General features: G+C 47.9%; 4 protein-coding genes across 4 annotated transcripts; 2 read left to right on the top strand and 2 right to left on the bottom strand.

Moving 5' to 3' along the window:
- Positions 1–65: 65 nt before the first annotated feature.
- Positions 66–3,640, bottom strand: ABOM_011107 (putative nonsense-mediated mRNA decay protein (Nmd5); the record flags this gene model as incomplete). Its single annotated transcript, XM_022538235.1, has 8 exons — positions 66–229; positions 285–402; positions 459–637; positions 687–2,551; positions 2,599–2,783; positions 2,850–3,310; positions 3,405–3,483; positions 3,551–3,640. The coding sequence occupies 8 exons, from the start codon at positions 3,638–3,640 to the stop codon at positions 66–68; spliced, it is 3,141 nt and encodes a 1,046-aa protein (XP_022383959.1).
- A 573-nt stretch (positions 3,641–4,213) lies between these two features.
- ABOM_011106 (SKI complex RNA helicase subunit SKI2) lies at positions 4,214–8,405 on the bottom strand (the record flags this gene model as incomplete). Its single annotated transcript, XM_022538234.1, has 5 exons — positions 4,214–4,714; positions 4,772–5,193; positions 5,249–5,528; positions 5,579–8,090; positions 8,170–8,405. The coding sequence occupies 5 exons, from the start codon at positions 8,403–8,405 to the stop codon at positions 4,214–4,216; spliced, it is 3,951 nt and encodes a 1,316-aa protein (XP_022383958.1).
- Positions 8,406–10,158: 1,753 nt separating this feature from the next.
- Positions 10,159–12,740, top strand: ABOM_011105 (uncharacterized protein; the record flags this gene model as incomplete). Its single annotated transcript, XM_022538233.1, has 5 exons — positions 10,159–10,181; positions 10,261–10,329; positions 10,392–10,871; positions 10,927–12,609; positions 12,656–12,740. 5 exons carry the CDS (start codon positions 10,159–10,161, stop codon positions 12,738–12,740), a joined length of 2,340 nt encoding a protein of 779 aa, XP_022383957.1.
- Positions 12,741–15,087: 2,347 nt separating this feature from the next.
- ABOM_011104 (Hsp70 family protein) lies at positions 15,088–17,302 on the top strand (the record flags this gene model as incomplete). The annotated part of the gene is made up of 4 exons (XM_022538232.1): positions 15,088–15,114; positions 15,195–15,318; positions 15,377–15,442; positions 15,519–17,302. The coding sequence occupies 4 exons, from the start codon at positions 15,088–15,090 to the stop codon at positions 17,300–17,302; spliced, it is 2,001 nt and encodes a 666-aa protein (XP_022383956.1).
- Between the last annotated feature and the right edge of the window lie 1,915 nt (positions 17,303–19,217).

The raw sequence follows: 19,217 nt of genomic DNA, 5'->3' as shown, positions 1-19,217 counted from the left end.
CATCCAACAGAAGTCAACTGGTTCATTTCGTCGACCTGTTGGCTTCTTTAAGTTCTTTTATATTTCTAATTTCCGTTGGTCTGGATCCCCGCTGCAGCAGCTTCCGCATTGGCAGCAGCCAAAGCCTTGGCGTCGGCTTCATGGAAGACAGCCTGCAGCACTTGCTGCTCCTCTGCAGTCAAGATCTTCGTTAAGTTCTCATAGAGCTGTGGCTGTTCCTGCTGAAGACCTGTAACACAGTAAGCTAACGGCGTTTCGAAGCCTGGAGAATGAATGATACATACCCATGAAGACGTGCTTAAACAGGCCATATGGCTCGACCTTGTCCAATGGCGTCTCGAGTAGGCTTTCCTCGTCCAAGTCATCCTCATCATCATCCGCAAAGGAGCCGAACTTCTGGGCCTAAGTATCCAGTCAGTCAATGAGGTTCAACTGCGTTAATGCATGGGATAGCTCACCTCTTTATTCAAGAAATCAAGGTATGCGGCACTCTCATCTTGGACATCGCCCTCAGGGCCACCCTCGGTCTCATCTTGATCGGTCCACTCAACTTCTCCATCCCAGTCGTTGTCCTCATCACCTTCGTCATCCTCGTCCTCGAAGGCAAAGTCTGACTCTTTAGTTGCATCTTCGCGGCCTGTACAGGGTAAGTTTGATATCTCAACGATGGTAGGGAAGCAACATACTCTTAAGCGCAGCAGGCAGTGTCTGGAAAAGTCTGGTCACTCCCTGAAGCAACCTAGGCCAACCTTGCTGTACGCTCACGGGAACATCACCAGCATTCAATGTCAGAAGTGAGGTGATTGCTGCAATGGAGAGCTTCTTGTCATGAACTCTGCGGAAGTTGTCGATGTTGGAGAACCAGGCGCTGAAGAACTTGTTTGTCCAGCCCTTAGCCTCCAGAACTTGAAGACTGAGAAGAGGGTTATAGTAGATAGCGTTAATTACCATCTCAATAAGATGGATGCGGTAGGACTTGGTCTTTGCCTCGTCAGCGTCGAGCACGCGCATAGGCAACTCAATGAACAGAGGAATGTATTGGTCAATGCCGCCACGCAGGTTCAGCATCACAGTCTCTGCTAGCTTGCAACCGCAGATCCGGTCCACACCACCAACCTTCTCATCGCGGAAGATGTCTTCGACCATACTAACAACAGCTGCCAGGTACGCCGGATTCTGAACCATCATCTGAGAGCCATATGCGACATAATTGTCAAGTGCAGGCAGCATGTCCTCCAGGTACAATTCCGCGCCCGCTTTGAAGGTCTTGTGAATAAGCTCGAATGCTTGCCACATAGTGGGCGAGATGGACTTAGACGCAAAGGTGCAACTGTCGATAATCTCAAAGATTTCGTTGTAGAGGTCATATAGCTTATTCTCAAGCGTAATGCTGATTACAGGCATGAGGATAGTTTCAAGGTGCAGTAGGACATCAGGGGTGCTCTCCAGGGTGAGAATGAGGGTTCCAATAGTTTGCAAGACACCCAGGGCAGTGATACTTTTATCATCCAAGAAGTCACCATATTCATCATCACCCTTCGTGGCGTTTCTTTCCAAAAGTTCACCAACAATACGCATGTATGTGTCACGGAGCTGCTCACTCAATGCCACAGCGAATGGAGTGAGCTCAGCAGAGAAAACTTCAACGAAATCTTCCATAACGTTGGCCAAGGCATCCACATCGACCTCATTGGCAAGTTTGAGAAGCTGCTGCATGATCTGAGGAATGTTCTGCTGCATCGAAGTGCGAATGATATCGTGGCGGATGAGGGGTTGCAAAGCAAGGGCCGCTTCAACCCTTACAGGAAGTTCAGGATCAGTCATCGATTCAAGGATATTGCGATAGATGATCATAAGGTTGTTCGGATCTTGGAAGTCGAGCTGCTCAAACTTCTCCAAAGTGTCGCATGCGCGAGCTCTGAGGAAGCCATGGGGACTGCGGAATTCAGGGAAGACGTGACGGACAAAGAAGTATTCAACCTGATCCGCAATAGGGCTCTTCTTTCCAAGGATCACTGAAGCCAACGAACCAATCATCCGCAGAGCGCCTTCTTTCTCCCTGGGAAGCTTCTGGTCATCCGGAGCAGCTTCATACTTGCTGACGACGCCGTTGACGAACGTAAGGATCGAAAATGTCTGCTTCTTGCGGTTCTTCGTGAGAGCAACAAGGAAGTTCGTTGCTGCAACATCAGGCGCGGACACCTCCTCGTAGTAGTTCAGCTTACGGTGGAGATACTCGGAGGGGTCGGTCTGGAACAATTCGATGTCCTCGTCGGATTGGCAAAGGATGGGGAAGATAAAATGAGCGACCAAGTTGTCCATATGTGGCTTGAGGTGGTCCCACATCGCCTTCGGCTTGACACATTCTTCCATGTAGACCAAAGTGTAGGCGAGGGCAGGGTTGCTAAGCCACTGGCCCTTGGAAACCCACTTATCGATTTCCTGCAGATATCCCTTCAGAATTTCCGGGGCGAAAGTAGCGATGAAGTTCTTGGCGTACTGGGTATAATCAGGTGTGCTCGACTTGGTCATTGTAGTTGGGTTTCCGTATCTATAAAAGTTAGGAAGTGCTAACCTCTCTCGACGCAGGAAACTCACCTGATAAAGAGACGGTTCAAGTTAGCGTAGGACCACTTCTTGCACTTCCACCAGTGGTTGAGCTCCCTCTCTTCCTTAGATTCCAACATGGAGTTTGCAGGCGGATCCTTGGCGATAATTCTGAGGAACAGTGTGCACCAGTCGACAGTCGCTTGATGTGTTTGCAGGAACGGCGAGAGCTCGAACTATACATCCTCAGTCAGCTGCGATCCAATGTTCATATTGTCGTTTCCGAAGTCTGGTTCACCCACATAGATGGCATGTTTGTAGGACTTGACGACAATTCGGAGCATTTCAGCAGCCTCCAAACTTTCTTCATCGACAAGCTTCAAGCCGATGTTAAGTAGCTGAGGGAACGTATGCTCGACAATCTTATCAAACTCCTCCCTCTTCTCACCAGCCTTGAATCTATACACACGGCAGATAGCCTGCAGACACTGCAGACCAGCATAGACCGAGCTTGCATCATTGGTGCCTAACAACTGGAGGGTGATATCCAAGAAACCCGGCCACTGCTCGGGGAAGTCATGCTGGAGAATCTTCTGGAGAAGTGGGACAAGCTGTGCGCGAACGTTCGGGGGTGTTGATACCAAAGCCGGGATCAACCTTTCACGGAAGCCCGGTTTCTCCCCCTCTGGAATCGGTGTGCGCTGTGGGTTTTCTTCGACGGAAGACCAGCCACGAGTAATTCGGTTCTTCAAGTAAACACCGGCTACAGAAGATCATTTTTGTGTTAGATTTTACTTCATAGATGATATGAAGCAAGGGCGAGGGGAGGGGGAAAAATCCGGCTGACAAAAACGTACCCGACAGTTGGACGGCATTATTTTGTTCCCCTTGCAAAATATCCAAAAGCGCATTTATAAAGCCGGGCTGTGTCTCGGCCTACGATATTCGGATAATGGTATGAGTATATGCCAGAATCAAATCCATCCAAAAGTATTCCACATACATATTTTAAATCTATCTCAGCCTGACGGCGATTATCCGCATTTGGGTCGAGCGTTGACTGTATGCGGTCCCGAAGAGCTGTAACATCCATATCGCACCAACAGCAGCAAACCCCCAGCAAACAGAAATCGTATTCCGAATCAGAAGTGCCCCGTCACGTAGTAAGAGGCCCGGTAGGACAGGGAAAGGGGCCGAGAGAGTTATGTCGCGGGGAGATGTTGTAGTAAGAAAGTGCAAATGTGCACATTGGGTTTGTTGGGTTTGGTTTGGTTTTCTCGTGGATTTTCAAGCGGTGCCGGCCCCGCGCCTATGGCAGCTAATCAGAGGCTCGCCGCCACGCGCGGTAAGAGAATTTTTTGCTGCTCCTGAACATTTTGCCCCGGAAAGGAAAGGAAAATTCCCAGACTAGCTTTAAGGACCCAAGGTTTCCATCGGTTTTGCCGGCAGAAAGGCTGGATGCAATTAATTTTCTCGACTGTCTCTATGGTAATCCATTCAACATCCTTGCTAACATGCCTCTTTGTATGAGAATAGAAAAAGGGCTTTTTTGAATCTGAAATTCACACAGACAAATAGACAAACAATTTTTTTATGTAAATAAATAAAAATGAAATAAGATTGACACCCACGTGGTGATGAACCTTAGTTGAACCTCTCGGTCTAACTACATATACAACGACGCCGCAAAAATCACATCCCTCTTGATCAGTTCCTGTGCCTGTTGCATCTTGGTATACAATGACGGATCTCCAACCAGCTTCGCCGCGTTCTTCACTTCTCGGCATGTTTCGTCCAGACGAGTAATGGTTCGTACAATGGTACCTTCCATCACATCGGTGAGATCAGTGATGCGGTTGAAAGACATCCCCTTAGCCCATTCATAGACGACTTCCGCCAGACCAAATCGTGGTTGACTGGCAAAATCATTGCTGTCTTCACTAGACTGAATGACCTGGTATTGGATTTGGAAGTCGTTCACCTTCTCCGAAATCTTAACGATGGCTTCCTTGCCCTTTTCCAAGCGCGGTGTCAATGTAGGAACATTCTCGGTCTTTTCCTGGAAGACAAAGGCGGATAGAAGTGCAACAATCTCCTCAGGCTCGTATTCAGCTAAGACGTTCTCGAGGACCAATTCCGTCAAGACAAGCTCATCAGCTGAGTGAATCTAACCCATTTGTTAGTAAAAAGCCCACGATCCCTTTCATCGAGTTACCAAACCTACCTCACATGCTACCTTGCCTTTGAGCTGTACACGAGACTGTTCATCTATGAACCCTAGTTCTCTCAGTACCTGGATACGTTGCTCATAATCCGGCAAAAGCTGAAGGTTTTGATCGGACATCAATTGCTTCAGCTGCGAAATATTCTCTTTGACTTGCCATTCATCGTGTTGCATCTCGAACTGCTTGATGTAAGCATGTTTAATCCGCTTTTCGGAAACAGAGTGCTCACTTACATGTTTCAAGAAGTCCGGGCATTGCAAGCATTTGCAGGACTCGGCAATTGTTGCCTGAGCTTGTCGCTTTTCTAGTATGTCCCTCACCTGCAGTTCCTTGATTCGAGTCCAATCTATTTCGTCCCAAGCGGTACTCGTCCATGATGCGCAGTATTTGTGCAGCTCTTTATCGGCATATTTAATGGCCTCTGTTTTTTCAACTCGTTAGCACTTTTTGTAGTCATATGGCCAATTTCCACTCACCCTTCTTGATATTGAGATACCATGTTGGACCTGTCAACTTCACCATGGTATTGGTGAGACACTCCAGATCGGAGAGCGGTATCTTGCAAACTTTCAAGGTCATATCAGCTCCACGGGTTGGTAGAGTCTGGAACAGATGTCGGAATTTAGAAAGGAAGGGAAGTATATCACTTGGATGACGTCTGCCACCTAGTTTGCCGATTTCGAGAATCTGTACGGTGGGCGTGGGCCCTCCTCCAACCCCTTCCCGGACGATAATGCCAGCCGTCCGATAACCATCCTGAGGAAAATTCAGAAATAAAGATCAGGTAATTAAGATGCTCAACGTACCTTTCTGTAAACCACCAGCCGCTTGGGCACAAAGAGACGTTTACCAACGGGAGAGGCGAGCAACCCAACATACAGCTCACTTGTTAGTTTTCCGTACTCCATAGCTGCATTATGACAAGCCACGAGATCAATGTCACAGATATCGCACGGTTCACGCTTGATCTTAGCCAAGCTGGCTTCTGATAGTTGAACCTGCTTCTCATGCTCTGGAAGCAAAGCCTGCGTGGCATTTTCACTAAAACTGCGCTTGATCATCTCTTCAATCCTTAAAGCCTCAACACGCAAAAGGTTCAGGATCATATTGTAAGTAAGCCTAAATTGGGATCGAAGCTTGGTTGGTTCACCAAGGATCATCCGCTTCAAAGCACCGGCAGGAGGCGCTTCGTCTTTACCAGTGCTAGTAATGATCACATAGCCGACAGTATCAAGGCCTCTTCGCCCAGCACGGCCAGCCATCTGGGTATATTCACCCGGTAGCAGGTCCCTGAATCCTTTACCATCGTGTTTGCGGAACCCTGAGAAAACCACCGTACGAGTTGGCAGATTCAGTCCCATAGCAAAGGTCTCCGTTGCGAAAAGCACCTTAACCAATGATTTTGCGAACAGGATCTCAACAATCTCTTTCATAATAGGCAGAAGACCTCCATGATGAACAGCAATTCCTCTGCTTAGCAAGTCGCGAAGACGAAGTATCTGTGGGAGCGTCCTATCTTCGGGCTTCAGACGGGTAAGTGACTTTTCGATAAACATGTGGGTAAGACTTTTTTCCGATGCATTACAGAAATCCTGGTTTGAGAGTGAATCGGCATTCTCCTCGCATCTTTTCTTGGAGAACACGAAAATACAACCAGGGAGCAGATTTTCTTTGCGGAGATGTTGGACAAGTTGTACCCAGACAGTCTTATCCTGTGCAGCTGTTGTCCGTCCACCACCTCTTCCTGTACGAGCAATGTTCCCGGTGCCCCTATTGGCTGGCTGCCCTCTACCACGCTGAGCACCACCCCCGCGTTGGGCACCTCCACGCTGCGAATTGCCGCGAGGGCCCCCTCTGCCAGGAGCTTGGCCGCGGCCTCTTCCCTGCTGGCCGCCTCTCTGAGCTTGGGACTGAGCCTGAGCCTCGGCAGCTTTTTGGGCCTTGATCTTATCTCTGCCAGAGATAACGTTATCTGCTTCTTTCCAACCGCCTTCGAGGAATCGCTTATTTGAGTCAACGATTTTGAACTTATCTTTACCAGCCCACAAGTAGTGCTCGAGTGGAACAGGTCGTTTCGCAGTCGAAATAACATAGATATCCTTCTTCTTCGTGCGACCAACCCAAGAGGCAAATTCATAGGTGTTAGGGACCGTAGCAGATAGAAGAATCAGTGTGACATGTTCAGGAAGCATGATGATCACTTCTTCCCAAACGACACCTCTTTCGAGATCATTGACATAATGTACCTCGTCAAAGATCACAAACTCGACATCTCTGATCAGATCTGCTCCACGGTAAAGCATACTTCGGAGGATTTCAGTGGTCATGATCAGGCAGCTTGCCTCTGGATTGATCTGGACATCACCCGTAAGGATACCAACATCGTCAAATGTAGTCCTAAAATCCCTAAACTTCTGATTACTGAGAGCCTTGATGGGAGATGTATAGATAGCCTTGGTCATATGCTTGGCAGCCAAAGCAATAGCATATTCAGCAACAACTGTCTTTCCAGCTGACGTATGTGCCGCGACAAAAACGGAATCACCGCTCTCCAAATGGTAGACAGCCTCTTTCTGGAAAGTGTCCAGTTCAAAGGGCCACTCTCTGGCCATATCCGGTACAAGCTCGCTGAAATTGGGAATGTCTTTGTTAACATCCACAACATGCGCCCATTCCCTGCCACCCTTCTTCTGGACAGCTGATAACAGAGGAGCACGGGGTTCCAGTGCTGGGAACTCAACCGGCAGTAATGAATCTATATCTTCCTCATCTCCGCTCAGCTCGTCGTCTTCAATCTTCACTCCTCCAACATCTGAAGCCGTGTCGTCCTTTTCAACTGGGAGGTCAGCTTCCTCCTGCTGGAGGACATGTTCGACTTCTTGATCATTCTCAGCAGCTTCTTTTGATTTTGCTACCTCGAATTTAAGGCCACGACTGAACCCTGGAGCGACTTCTAGGAGGCCACCCTCAGCACCGAAGTTAATGATCCGGTCAAGGCCAGATTGCTTGCCGCCCGGTCTCGAGCCATCTGCTGTCTGGGCTTCAGATTCCAATTCAGCAATAGCCTCAACACCATCAAGTCCACCTGGTGCGAAGGGAAAGAACCCAGCGGCGCCCCTGACGAAATCTGCGCGACCAGCTGGTCGACGAAGCAGAGATGTTGAGTTCTTTGCATTTGTACTGGTGGCAGGAACCGTAACTTCATGGTAGCCAGTAACACGCCCTTCTAGCCCTTCGCGGTCGAAACGAACAATAGTTCGTGTTTGGGTTGGTGCGACCTCAAAAAGGTCCTTGTAGTCTGTCGACACATCCCATCGTCTGCAGAATTGTCAGCGGATGGAAGGGCCAAGGTGGGATATCGAACAAAACAAGGCATATGGCAAGTGGTGTCTCGAACCTTTGTAGACGATTCAGCCACTCAGGGCTAAATTGAGATGATGGAGTAAGGAAGTCAGCCTCCAGCTCTTTAATAAGATCTTCGGCATTTTGGCGGGCTCTTGGCCGAGGACCCCGATTCTGATATTGCCCACTTTGTTCTTCTGCAAGTCGCTCATCAAAAGCTGGCCCGCTGAGACCCTGTGCATTCAGGTTTAGCTCAGCTAGAGTTGCAGCGAGAGCTTCTGTCTGCGCCATTGGGGGACGGTAGAAGTGACTGTCCAGAAAGGTCTATCTGGGGAGCTGGTAGGAACACCCTATCGGTTCCCAACAATCGTTTAAATATTGCGTTAGGCACAAAATGGTTGTAAGTAGCTGCTATTGTAGTGGAGCAACGTACTGTCACCGGTGCCTGCAATATTTACCAAGAATGTCACAACATTCACAGGTTGAGGTGCGAAGAAAGAAAGGTACCTCATTCGTTGGCGGTGTTTAGCGGCGGAACACAAACGCTGACGTCGTGTGGGGACATTAATGGATTTTAGGCCAAACCCATGTCTACTCTTCAGACTACATATCGATCTGGTAGATATATTTTTAGTATAAAATGGATATAAAGCCCTTTGGTGCCCTCTTTTAGTATTTGCTGGCAAATTCTGGTTATTCAATTTTGGATTTTTTTTTTTCCTTTTCCCCTCCAAAGTGGGGGTCGGACAGGCCTACTCAGTAAGTGGGTTTAATGCCCACATCTATGCAATTTGAAGGATTTCTCCAATTTGTCCAACAGATTGTCTACTCAGGGGCATCATATCCAGATATTTCAGAGGGATATATTCTTTCTAGCTAAAAGCTAGCCTTGACATACATAGCAATACCACACGTATACAGCCAGAAGGGCCACCCAAACAGTAGCTGAAAGAATAGCATTGTTATACCCGTCCGTAACCCTGTTACACATACCTGAGGACATTAAGATGGAAATGCGATATTAGCCTGATTTGGTAGAGAAATATATGAAGGTACCCTTGAATGTACTCAAGTCCACATCGGCGAGCTTATTAAGCATGCATGAGTCTCAAGATCACCTTACTAACAACTTAGTGGAATAACTATGATCAGGCAGCCAAGGAGTGTCACAGGGAGAGCGAAGCCGAACAGCAGAACTAGGTAGACGAAACAATAGCAGTCTACTAAGAGTACACCGAATCAACCAGCATATGTTCTATCAAAAATCCAGGACGAACTACAGAAGCCTCGTACAAGGGAAGAATCATGATACGTAGAACCTCAACCTGAGGCAGCAACACCTAGCTACCAGTACTAGTAGATTTAGGTAGTTGATCATGCGCGGTCAATGTTACTCCGTACTTTGCAGTTCAAAGAAAGGTGATAAGAGTTTAGTACTAGCATTCTTGTGTTGTTCTTTTTATTTAACCTTTTAGGGTAGAAAAGAAGACAAAAAAAATTACCACAGAAAGAAAAAGAAAATTACCTCGACTACCGCATGCGTCCAAATTCAAATCGGACTAAGCAATTCAAAGATAAATGGGTTCCTTAGTAGAAGGGAATGCTTGGAGTCCAAGTCCGGACTTCTTGCTCTTGACCGCATTCCCCGGATCGACCGCCAAAAGCCTTTGTGTCAAGTCTTACGTCATCCGCCCATGACTCCCGCCGAAAGTCATGATCGCACTGGAATACAAGGTTGTCAAGTAAGAGCGGTGATCTCTTACTACTTGGGCTGAGAGCTCAAGCTTAATTACATCGAGCTATCGCTTCCTACCCAACATTTTGAAACATTATTAACCCGCCAAACCATTCTCCGATTACGTTCGTACCACTCCTCTACTTCCACGTTGACGACTCAGCGGCCCTATCCCTTTCAGCTCTCCAGCTGTGTTCACCTTCCCTGTGGTTCGCCTCTATAGCCTCCCCGTCATTCTCGCAACGCCGCTACCGCATGGGAATCAATATATCCAACGATGTCACCTTAGTTTAGCCTCGACCTCTCACCATGACTACGGATTCTGCGCTTTCGTTGGTCTTTCCCCATCCAACGAGTAATGATGTATACCTACGTTCCGCCGTCAACTAACACCCTGCGCTGCGATTCTAGGTACCATTCGACCGAGTCTCTAATCCTTCCGAAAAAGCGACGCTTCTTTCCCTTTAAGATCCCAAATTTGTCAGTCTCCTAGACTCGGCGCAGCTTGGTCGCACGCTTGACTTGAACTAACAACTATTTAGCCACCAACAACTACGCAACTATATCAGCACCGCTGACCCTGATAAGATTTACGTTGTCGTCGACAGAGTCATATATACAATTCACATATCATCGCAAAAACGAGAGACCCTAGCTGTTATCCCGTTCGAACCGAAATGTCTTGCTGCGGGTTACGGTTGGATCGCGGTTGGAGGTTCGGACAATGGTGAATGTGCTTTGATCAGGATCTCCGACCGGGGAGTGCGTGTACGGGAAGATACATCAACTTCTCAACCTTCAGATATTGACAGTGCCTTGCCGATTGATCTTGGTGCGCCTACAAGGCTCTCCCAATCCTGGCTTTCTGGCGAAGAACCGGATTCAGTACATGATGCCGACCAAACGCAGCTGCCGGGTGTCCAGCTGCATAAGTTTGGTGGCAGCATCGTTAACTCCGTGACCATCCACCGACTGCCTGGTGATGGAAAAGGCTTAGCAGATGAGGACATCATCATTCTCAGGTATTGCGGTCACATCCTACCATCACACCACTGACGTGCTGATGAATACTGCCAGTAATAATGACAAGTCGGTCACCGTTTATTCTCTAACCCGTTCGAAGGTTCTCAAGGTCCTCAATCACCCGGCATGCATGAATTATGCGATCGTCTCACCAGACTCTACCATCCTGGCTGCAGTTGGTGATGAAACCCGCGCGTATTTCTATGATGTCACCCGAGATTTCGATACAACCGTCCTAACAGAAAACGGCGAAAAGCTTACAGGCTGGAACTGGGACCCTCTCCGTTCCATTGAAATGGAGATCGGTACTCGGATCGATGATGGTTGCTGTTTTACTGTTGCATTCTCCCAATTTAGTCGACTGTGTGCCATTGGGTCTCAATCCGGGGTTATTACTGTTTTCGATGTTAAAACGCTTCGAGATATTACCCACGAACCAAATGAGAAGAGCTCGATAATCTGCCATTTCAATTCCTCAAGGCTTTGTTGCAATGGTGGCGCTGTGCGCTGTATGACTTTTGCGCCCGAGCCTTGGGACCTCTTGGTGTGGCTCGAAGACAAGGGCCGGGCTGGAATTGCAGATGTTCGCCAGGGTTTCCTACGCAGGCAGATCATCCATCTGGACAGGAATGACCCTGAGATAGAGGAAGTTCGAACTGAGCCAATCTTGGACGATTCGGTGGGTTTGGAACTCGAAATTGATGGTCGATACAGCCCAGGATCCGGCGCGGATGCAGGACAGCGGGCCGCCCTAGGATCCATCGACACTCCGCCAAATGAATTGGGTGGGGAGGCGTCCGACAATCCGCCGTTGCGTGATGCTCTGTTACAGGATCTCACCGAAAGGGAGAGGTTAATCGTAGAGTTTCTGAACACAGCTCGCTGGACCTCAAGGCTGGAGGAGGGTTTAACAGAGAGACGAGCCAGAGCTAATGCTCATCCACATCCTGCACCCCGTCTGCGCTTCCAAGGTTCCGCAGATGTGTCCAATCGTACTTCTCGTCCCACTTCGCCCCTTCGTCATGGAGATTCGCTTCAGGACACGACACGGGATGACTCCTCAGCGCAGCCAGGAACTAGTGAGCGCAGACACAATGCTAGACGTCAAGCCTCTGTTATCCTATCCCAGGGCAACCCCGAAACGCGCAATCGAACTCCAGAGGCGGGCGGCTCAAACACAGAACCGCAGCCAAGCATTACACTCAGTTGGACTGCTTCACCGTCCGAGATACAATCGATTGTATCCGACACTCGTCAGCGTGCTGCAGACTCGTCGAGTGATCAGAGTAGTTCTAGTGGCAACGAAGCGGGCGTAGGAAGTCGGAATTATGGGACTTTAGGGCGCCCGTCCGCCACGGTGGACTATTCCACGGCCCCTGTAGACTCAATACCACGGCCACGGGACCATCAGCGATCCCGTTCCGGGCACAGACATACTGAGAGACAAGACAACCCGACTGGTACCCGACACGAACCTCTACGTGTACCAAATACAGAACTAAGAACCAACGTGGCAGCAGAGCGCCTTCGACGACAAAGACAAGTCGTCAATGAAACACATACCCGAAATCACCCGCGGTATCGGCAGCAGATACTAGGAATCGACAATACTCGCTCTCCTCGCTGGATTAGGAGTATCCTAAACGAGCTTCCAGACCGCAGCTTGGGAGTTGGACACAGAGATCAGGAGCCAGGGAGTACTGCTGGAATTGGGTGGGGTGCAGACGGCAGAACATTGTAGGTTCCCGGCGTACATTGACGATGACGATACTGACTTGCATAGGTACGTCGCAACTGTCGATGGTATATTCGAATACCAGCTTAACATCGGGGACCGGAAGACATTCCCTGTTGTCAATTACCGCTAGAACAACATTCTGTCTCAACGTTTTCTTTCACAGCTGAGCTATGACTTTTCATTTTCAAACTTGACGTCGCTTAATGTTGAATTAATATGATCCGGTAACCTTTCTGTGAAAGGATTCATGGTGACAATGGGAAAGGGGTATAGTTGACGGTGTTGGTTTCAGTTTGTTATTATTTCCTCCGTCTTCGAGTTTGGGCTTGATGTGCGATCTCCCGCATCATGAAATCTTGGAGATACCATCTTTTTTCACATTCGCTTCTTTCTCCTTCTCTTCTTTCTTTCCTTTACTCGCCCAGTTTGCTTCATCTCCTAGCTCAGTTAAGGATTCACACTACTCGCTATCTTCAGAGGCATCCATTTGTGCATAGTTGATTCATTTGTCTCATTGCATTTTCTTCCAGGCGTTTGGAAAAGGAAATGGGCCGCAGTATATGCAAGGATAGTTATAGTTCTATGTCAAAAGTTTCCGTGTATCTGCTCGATTCGTGCGATGCGAAAGATGGTCAAAGTAACGACGTCCTAGCCTCTAGCAGGCAGTTAGACCTTTTGATCTGAAGGTATACGAAAGATACCCCTACTAGGAACATTGTAGGTAGTGTTCGCGTCCAACGTTAAAAAATATAATCGGAGGGAACTCTTCCATCGATACCTTCCCTAGGAGCAAATAGCGCACAGCCTTAGCAGTGTCGAATCAAGGCTCTTACTTAGGTGAATCCTAGTCCTAAGTCAAGGGCAATCATACGATCATGCTAACCAACACCCGTCGCCACTTGTGCGAAGCATCTCACATACTAACAGTTTAATATCAACCTTTCTGGAAGTCATGCTCTAGGGAGGCGACTTTGACTTCATTGAGGCAAGAAGCATTATTGATTCCCTGCGGTTAGAAAGTGTAGTCTGTGGACTTTCTTATCTTTGGTCTCCCATTGTATGTTTAGGTGTACTATGATGTTGTAAAAAAAAAAAAACGTAGCGCTACTCATCAATACTTCCCTTTTGTTATTTCATCGTTTTCTTACATTTGTATTGTGTAGGCAAAGAGAAATACGGGTCTCGTTATTAAAAACAATATAGATAGTTAAATATAGTTGTCTTGACTTGGAATGAGATCGTTGTTCTCGACTATATATATACGCCTGAGTTGAGTTTCTTCTATATACTCGACGGTGTCTCTGCGCTTATGAGAAACAGTCCAATTCCATTGAGTCAGAGTGAAACCCGTCCCTTCAATGACGAGGCCTACTAGACGATAGATGTTTGGCAAGTTCTAAATTATACAAGTGTTGGGTTGTTGAGATACTTCTAGAAACAGCTAGCGTTTACGATGAATCACAGGGACGGGTAGATAAGATATAGAAGTAGAAAAAAAAGGGCAAAAAAAGGCAAAAAAAGAAGGCGACGGTGTTAGTCCAAAAGGAGAACGGTGAAAAGGCAAGAAACAAAGAAAATAGACTGAAAGGCAAGGAAACAAAAAAGAAGTAGAAGAAATTTCGTCTCCTTTGCTTCTCTGGTATGTATGTACATACCGGGTGGCCAATGTACAATACCAATATGTCGCCACACTACTCCGTACGGAGTATATAATAACAGTAGGTCCATTCGGGAGATTGGGATAATGACAAAGACACGTTCTAGGCTAGCTGAGGAGCTTTGATCAGATAAAACGGATCAACTAGATTTGGTACTGACCTAATCTCTGTCCTTTGTATCCTATCTTTAAGTGCCTTCTCCCTGCTATCCCTACTCCGTACGTTGACAGCATAAAAAGAAGAAAAATAAAACCCCACCGTGTTAGCAATTGATCTTACAGTTGTAGTAGAGATCTTCTTGTGCAGTCTATAAATCAAGACTAAGCCATGAATGATCCCTTAAACCGTCTAAGATAAGGAATTATAAGATCCATACTGACTCGAACGAAAGCCTCCACACAGCTATTACGGAGTCTTCCTACTAACTCCGTAGTGTCACTAGGAATGGGACTCTCTCCGGCGGGAAACACAGCTCTAGTGGGTGGCGAAGCCGATTGGCTCGGTTACCCAGGCGGTCTAAAGGCAGTCCGGTTACTCATTGGGTGGCCAGCTACGGTGCTGTGATTCTACCAACTTCGACGACGGGCCGAAGCTCTCCGTGACAATTTTTACTACTGCCGGTCTCCCTTCTTTTTATGTTTCCTTCTCCCCCGGAAAAGACTTGAAAACCATCATCTCCTTTTAATCACTCCTCACCCTCTCAACTTACCCTTCTCTCTCTCATCCACATCTCATCACTCCCTTCGATTGAGTCGACTGGAGTTTCCTATATTTTCTTTTAATTTGTGTATTATTTATCTTCTTTAATTCTCCATCACAATGTTGCCTTCGCGTATCACCCGCGCGGTATGTGTTTTCTTCCCAACAAACAGGACATTCGCATAATGCATTCGAGATCAAAACTGACTTAGCTTTTTATGCAATAGCTCCCGCGCACTGCTTTCACCCGCGCCGCCGGCCTCAGAGTCCCCAGCACATCCTTCCGGAGATGGAACTCGACAGAGGGTGGTGAGGAGAAGGTGAAGGGCCAGGTCATCGGTATTGACTTGGGTATGTTCCGTCCAGACAACCAATTCATCAAAACAAGCTTCTAATGGGTCTCTTTTAGGTACTACCAACTCTGCCGTTGCTGTTATGGAGGGAAAGACCCCCAAGATCATTGAGAACGCTGAAGGTACGTGAAGAAATTTTTCGTTCCCGGGAGCTCGGGATATGATTGGTGAGCTCTGCGGCTAACATGTAATTAACAGGTGCCCGCACAACTCCTTCCGTTGTCGGTTTCGCTCAGGATGGCGAGCGTCTCGTTGGTATCGCTGCCAAGCGTCAGGCTGTTGTCAACCCCGAGAACACTCTTTTCGCCACCAAGCGTCTCATCGGTCGCAAGTTTACCGATGCTGAGGTTCAGCGTGACATTAAGGAGGTTCCCTACAAGATCGTTCAGCACGACAACGGCGATGCCTGGGTTGAGGCTCGTGGCCAGAAGTACTCTCCCTCTCAGATTGGTGGTTTCGTTCTCAACAAGATGAAGGAGACTGCCGAGAACTACCTCAGCAAGCCTGTTAAGAACGCCGTCGTCACTGTTCCCGCCTACTTCAACGACTCCCAGCGTCAGGCTACCAAGGATGCCGGTCAGATCGCTGGTCTTAACGTCCTCCGTGTCGTCAACGAGCCTACTGCTGCTGCCCTTGCCTATGGTCTGGAGAAGGAGGCTGACCGTGTCGTTGCTGTCTACGATCTTGGTGGTGGTACCTTCGATATCTCCGTTCTGGAGATCCAGAAGGGTGTCTTCGAGGTCAAGTCTACCAATGGTGACACTCACCTCGGTGGTGAGGACTTTGATATCAACCTTGTTCGCCACATCGTCCAGGAGTTCAAGAAGGAGTCTGGCCTCGATCTCTCCGGCGACCGCATGGCTATCCAGCGTATCCGTGAGGCCGCTGAGAAGGCTAAGATCGAACTTTCTTCTTCTCTCCAGACCGAGATCAACCTTCCTTTCATCACTGCTGATGCCAGCGGTGCTAAGCACATCAACCTCAAGATGACTCGTTCCAACCTCGAGTCTCTCGTTGACCCTCTCATCAGCCGCACTGTTGAGCCCGTTCGCAAGGCCCTGAAGGATGCCAACCTCCAGGCCAGCGAGATCCAGGACGTCATCCTGGTTGGTGGTATGACCCGTATGCCCAAGGTCACCGAGTCCGTTAAGTCCATCTTCGGTCGTGATCCCGCCAAGTCTGTCAACCCCGACGAGGCTGTTGCCATCGGTGCCGCTATCCAGGGTGCTGTCCTTGCTGGTGAGGTCACCGACGTCCTTCTCCTTGATGTCACCCCTCTGTCTCTCGGTATCGAGACCCTCGGTGGTGTCTTCACTCGTCTGATCAACCGCAACACCACCATCCCCACCAAGAAGTCCCAGACCTTCTCTACCGCTGCCGACTACCAGACCGCCGTCGAGATCAAGGTCTTCCAGGGTGAGCGTGAGCTCGTCAAGGACAACAAGCTTCTCGGAAACTTCCAGCTTGTTGGTATCCCCCCTGCCCACCGTGGTGTTCCTCAGATTGAGGTCACCTTCGACATCGATGCCGACAGCATCGTCCACGTCCACGCCAAGGACAAGTCCACCAACAAGGACCAGTCCATCACCATCGCCTCTGGCTCTGGTCTCTCTGACAATGAGATCCAGTCCATGGTTGAGGATGCTGAGAAGTACGGTGCTCAGGACAAGGAGCGCAAGGCTGCCATTGAGGCTGCCAACCGTGCCGACAGCGTCTTGAACGATACTGAGAAGGCTCTCAAGGAGTTCGAGGACCGCCTTGACAAGGCCGAGGCTGAGCAGATCCGTGAGAAGATTGCCGCTCTCCGTGAGTTCGTTGTCAAGAACCAGTCCGGCGAGGGCACCGCCACTGCTGAGGAGCTCAAGCAGAAGACCGATGAGCTCCAGAACGCCAGCTTGACCCTCTTCGACAAGATGCACAAGGCTAATGCCGAGCAGCAGTCTCAGTCCGGCGAGGCCAACCAGGGCGAGAACAAGGCCTAAATGTACCACAACTGATTGGCCCTGTTCCTGCAAAGGTTCATGGTTGTTTGATTCCCTGTACCTCTCCTATATCCTCTTTCTTGTCTCATCTAGAGATTTCTCTCTTCACCATTGTTTTAACACGCATATGATATGTATACATACCAATAGTTTTTGATTTCTATGCCCTCTGCTCGGTGTATGGGTGTTTGTTTTCTCGTTTGTACTGGAACCGGTTGCCTTCATACCTTTTTGGGTCGGATGAGCATACTTGAAATGTTTCTTTTTCTGTTTGTTGGGAGGCAGTCCTTGACGGATTCGAGGATTGTCTACACTTGTAACTTTAATGACATTTAACGGCTGGGGACCACGCAAAAAGGGTTTATCCGGAGCATGTGTTAATAGAACAGGAAATTCTCCTCTCGATTCAACAAAGTCTTACTTTTTTCATTTCTTCCTATATCAAGATCTTGAGTAGGCGGCGTTTTACGCTGAAACCAAGCTTGTCTGAACTGGATAGCTTCCTTGTGTCCAAAACACCTAGAGTCGGAGTTCACAATTTCCCTGCCCCATCTACATTCTGGTCAGAATTCTCCAAGTGGGCCGAGGGTGCACGCGTTCAACGGAGTAGTGTATCCTCCTTGATGGTGACCAGTGTCGCCGCTATTTTCTCATTTCGTTTTCTGTTCTTTGTTAGTCCAGAATACCTGCATTCGGAGTTGGTATTCCTCTGGGTTTCCATATTTCCTGTTCTTGGTTCTCTGAATCCAGGATTTGTCCACACCATGCTAGCCAACTGTCCCTACATGCATATACATAGTACAGAAAATAATATATGTATGTACATAGTACATCCATTCGAACCACGAGTAATATGCAAAAGAAAAGAAAAAAAAAAAGCCCAAAAATCAAAAGAAATCAAAAAATAAAAAATAAAAACCCCTACATTAACGCAAGCGGTATAGTGTCCTCGAACTAAACGCGAGTGAAGCAGATTGGACCCAACCTTTGGGACACACATTTCGTGTTGTCCTTTGCCAGCTGGTCACTAGTTTGGGGATGATCGCAGGGCCATTTTAATTAAAATCAGTATTTTAGCCCGGTGGGTATCGAATCAGAATCAGAATTTCAATGCTAAGGCAAGACACACACACCCACACCATTCTGTTGCTCAAGTCCGCCATTCCATTGTTTAGTTAGAATGGGGTTTTTTCTCTTCTTAGCTCGTTATCTTAGTTAGTTAGTTAGTTGGTTGGTTGGTGGGCTTTATTATTAATTGCTTTGGACTTGGCGATTGAAGATGAGTAAAGTAGGTTGAGTAATTAACGTGCCATCTTTGATAACTACTAGTATTTATCATGAGGTTGATTGTGAGCCGAGGATAAAGAAGATTGAAGCTCTCACCGATAGAAGAGGTAAAAAAGGGTAGAAACAAGAAAGAAAATTTATCAAATCAAAGATACCCCATTGTTGACGGGTATGTTCCAATAGTAGTGGAATTCCTTGCATGGGGTGAGGGTATATATCGATCTCTGCCTTGGAATTCTACACTATATTAATCCACAATATGTAATCTTGTTCTGGTTTTTTATTTATTGTTCTGACCCGAATCCTCAGACAGGGAGAGAAAGAGAAGAGAGAGGAGAGGAGGGGGGAAGCCACACACCCCCCGGGTTTGGTCAAAATAATAATAATAATAAATCAGGAAAGAATTTTTCTTATTGGAATGTTAAAAGGGGGGGGGGGGGGGGTGTGGGCTTGACACAACTGCAGTGTGTGTGTATGTGTATGTGTGGATTGTGATACACATGGTGGAGCAAGGTATGCAGGATTGACAATACTTTTTGGACTTATCAAACCACTTGTTTATACTCTGGATAAACTATGCTAATATAGTTCAATGGTTGAATAAGCTGGCCAGAACCGCCGCCTGTGG

Source organism: Aspergillus bombycis (genome assembly GCF_001792695.1).
Source record: "Aspergillus bombycis strain NRRL26010 chromosome Unknown contig00153, whole genome shotgun sequence".
Taxonomy (NCBI): domain Eukaryota; kingdom Fungi; phylum Ascomycota; class Eurotiomycetes; order Eurotiales; family Aspergillaceae; genus Aspergillus; species Aspergillus bombycis.
The sequence above is the reverse complement of the archived record's forward strand: the minus strand, read 5'-3'. Positions and strand labels throughout refer to the sequence as shown.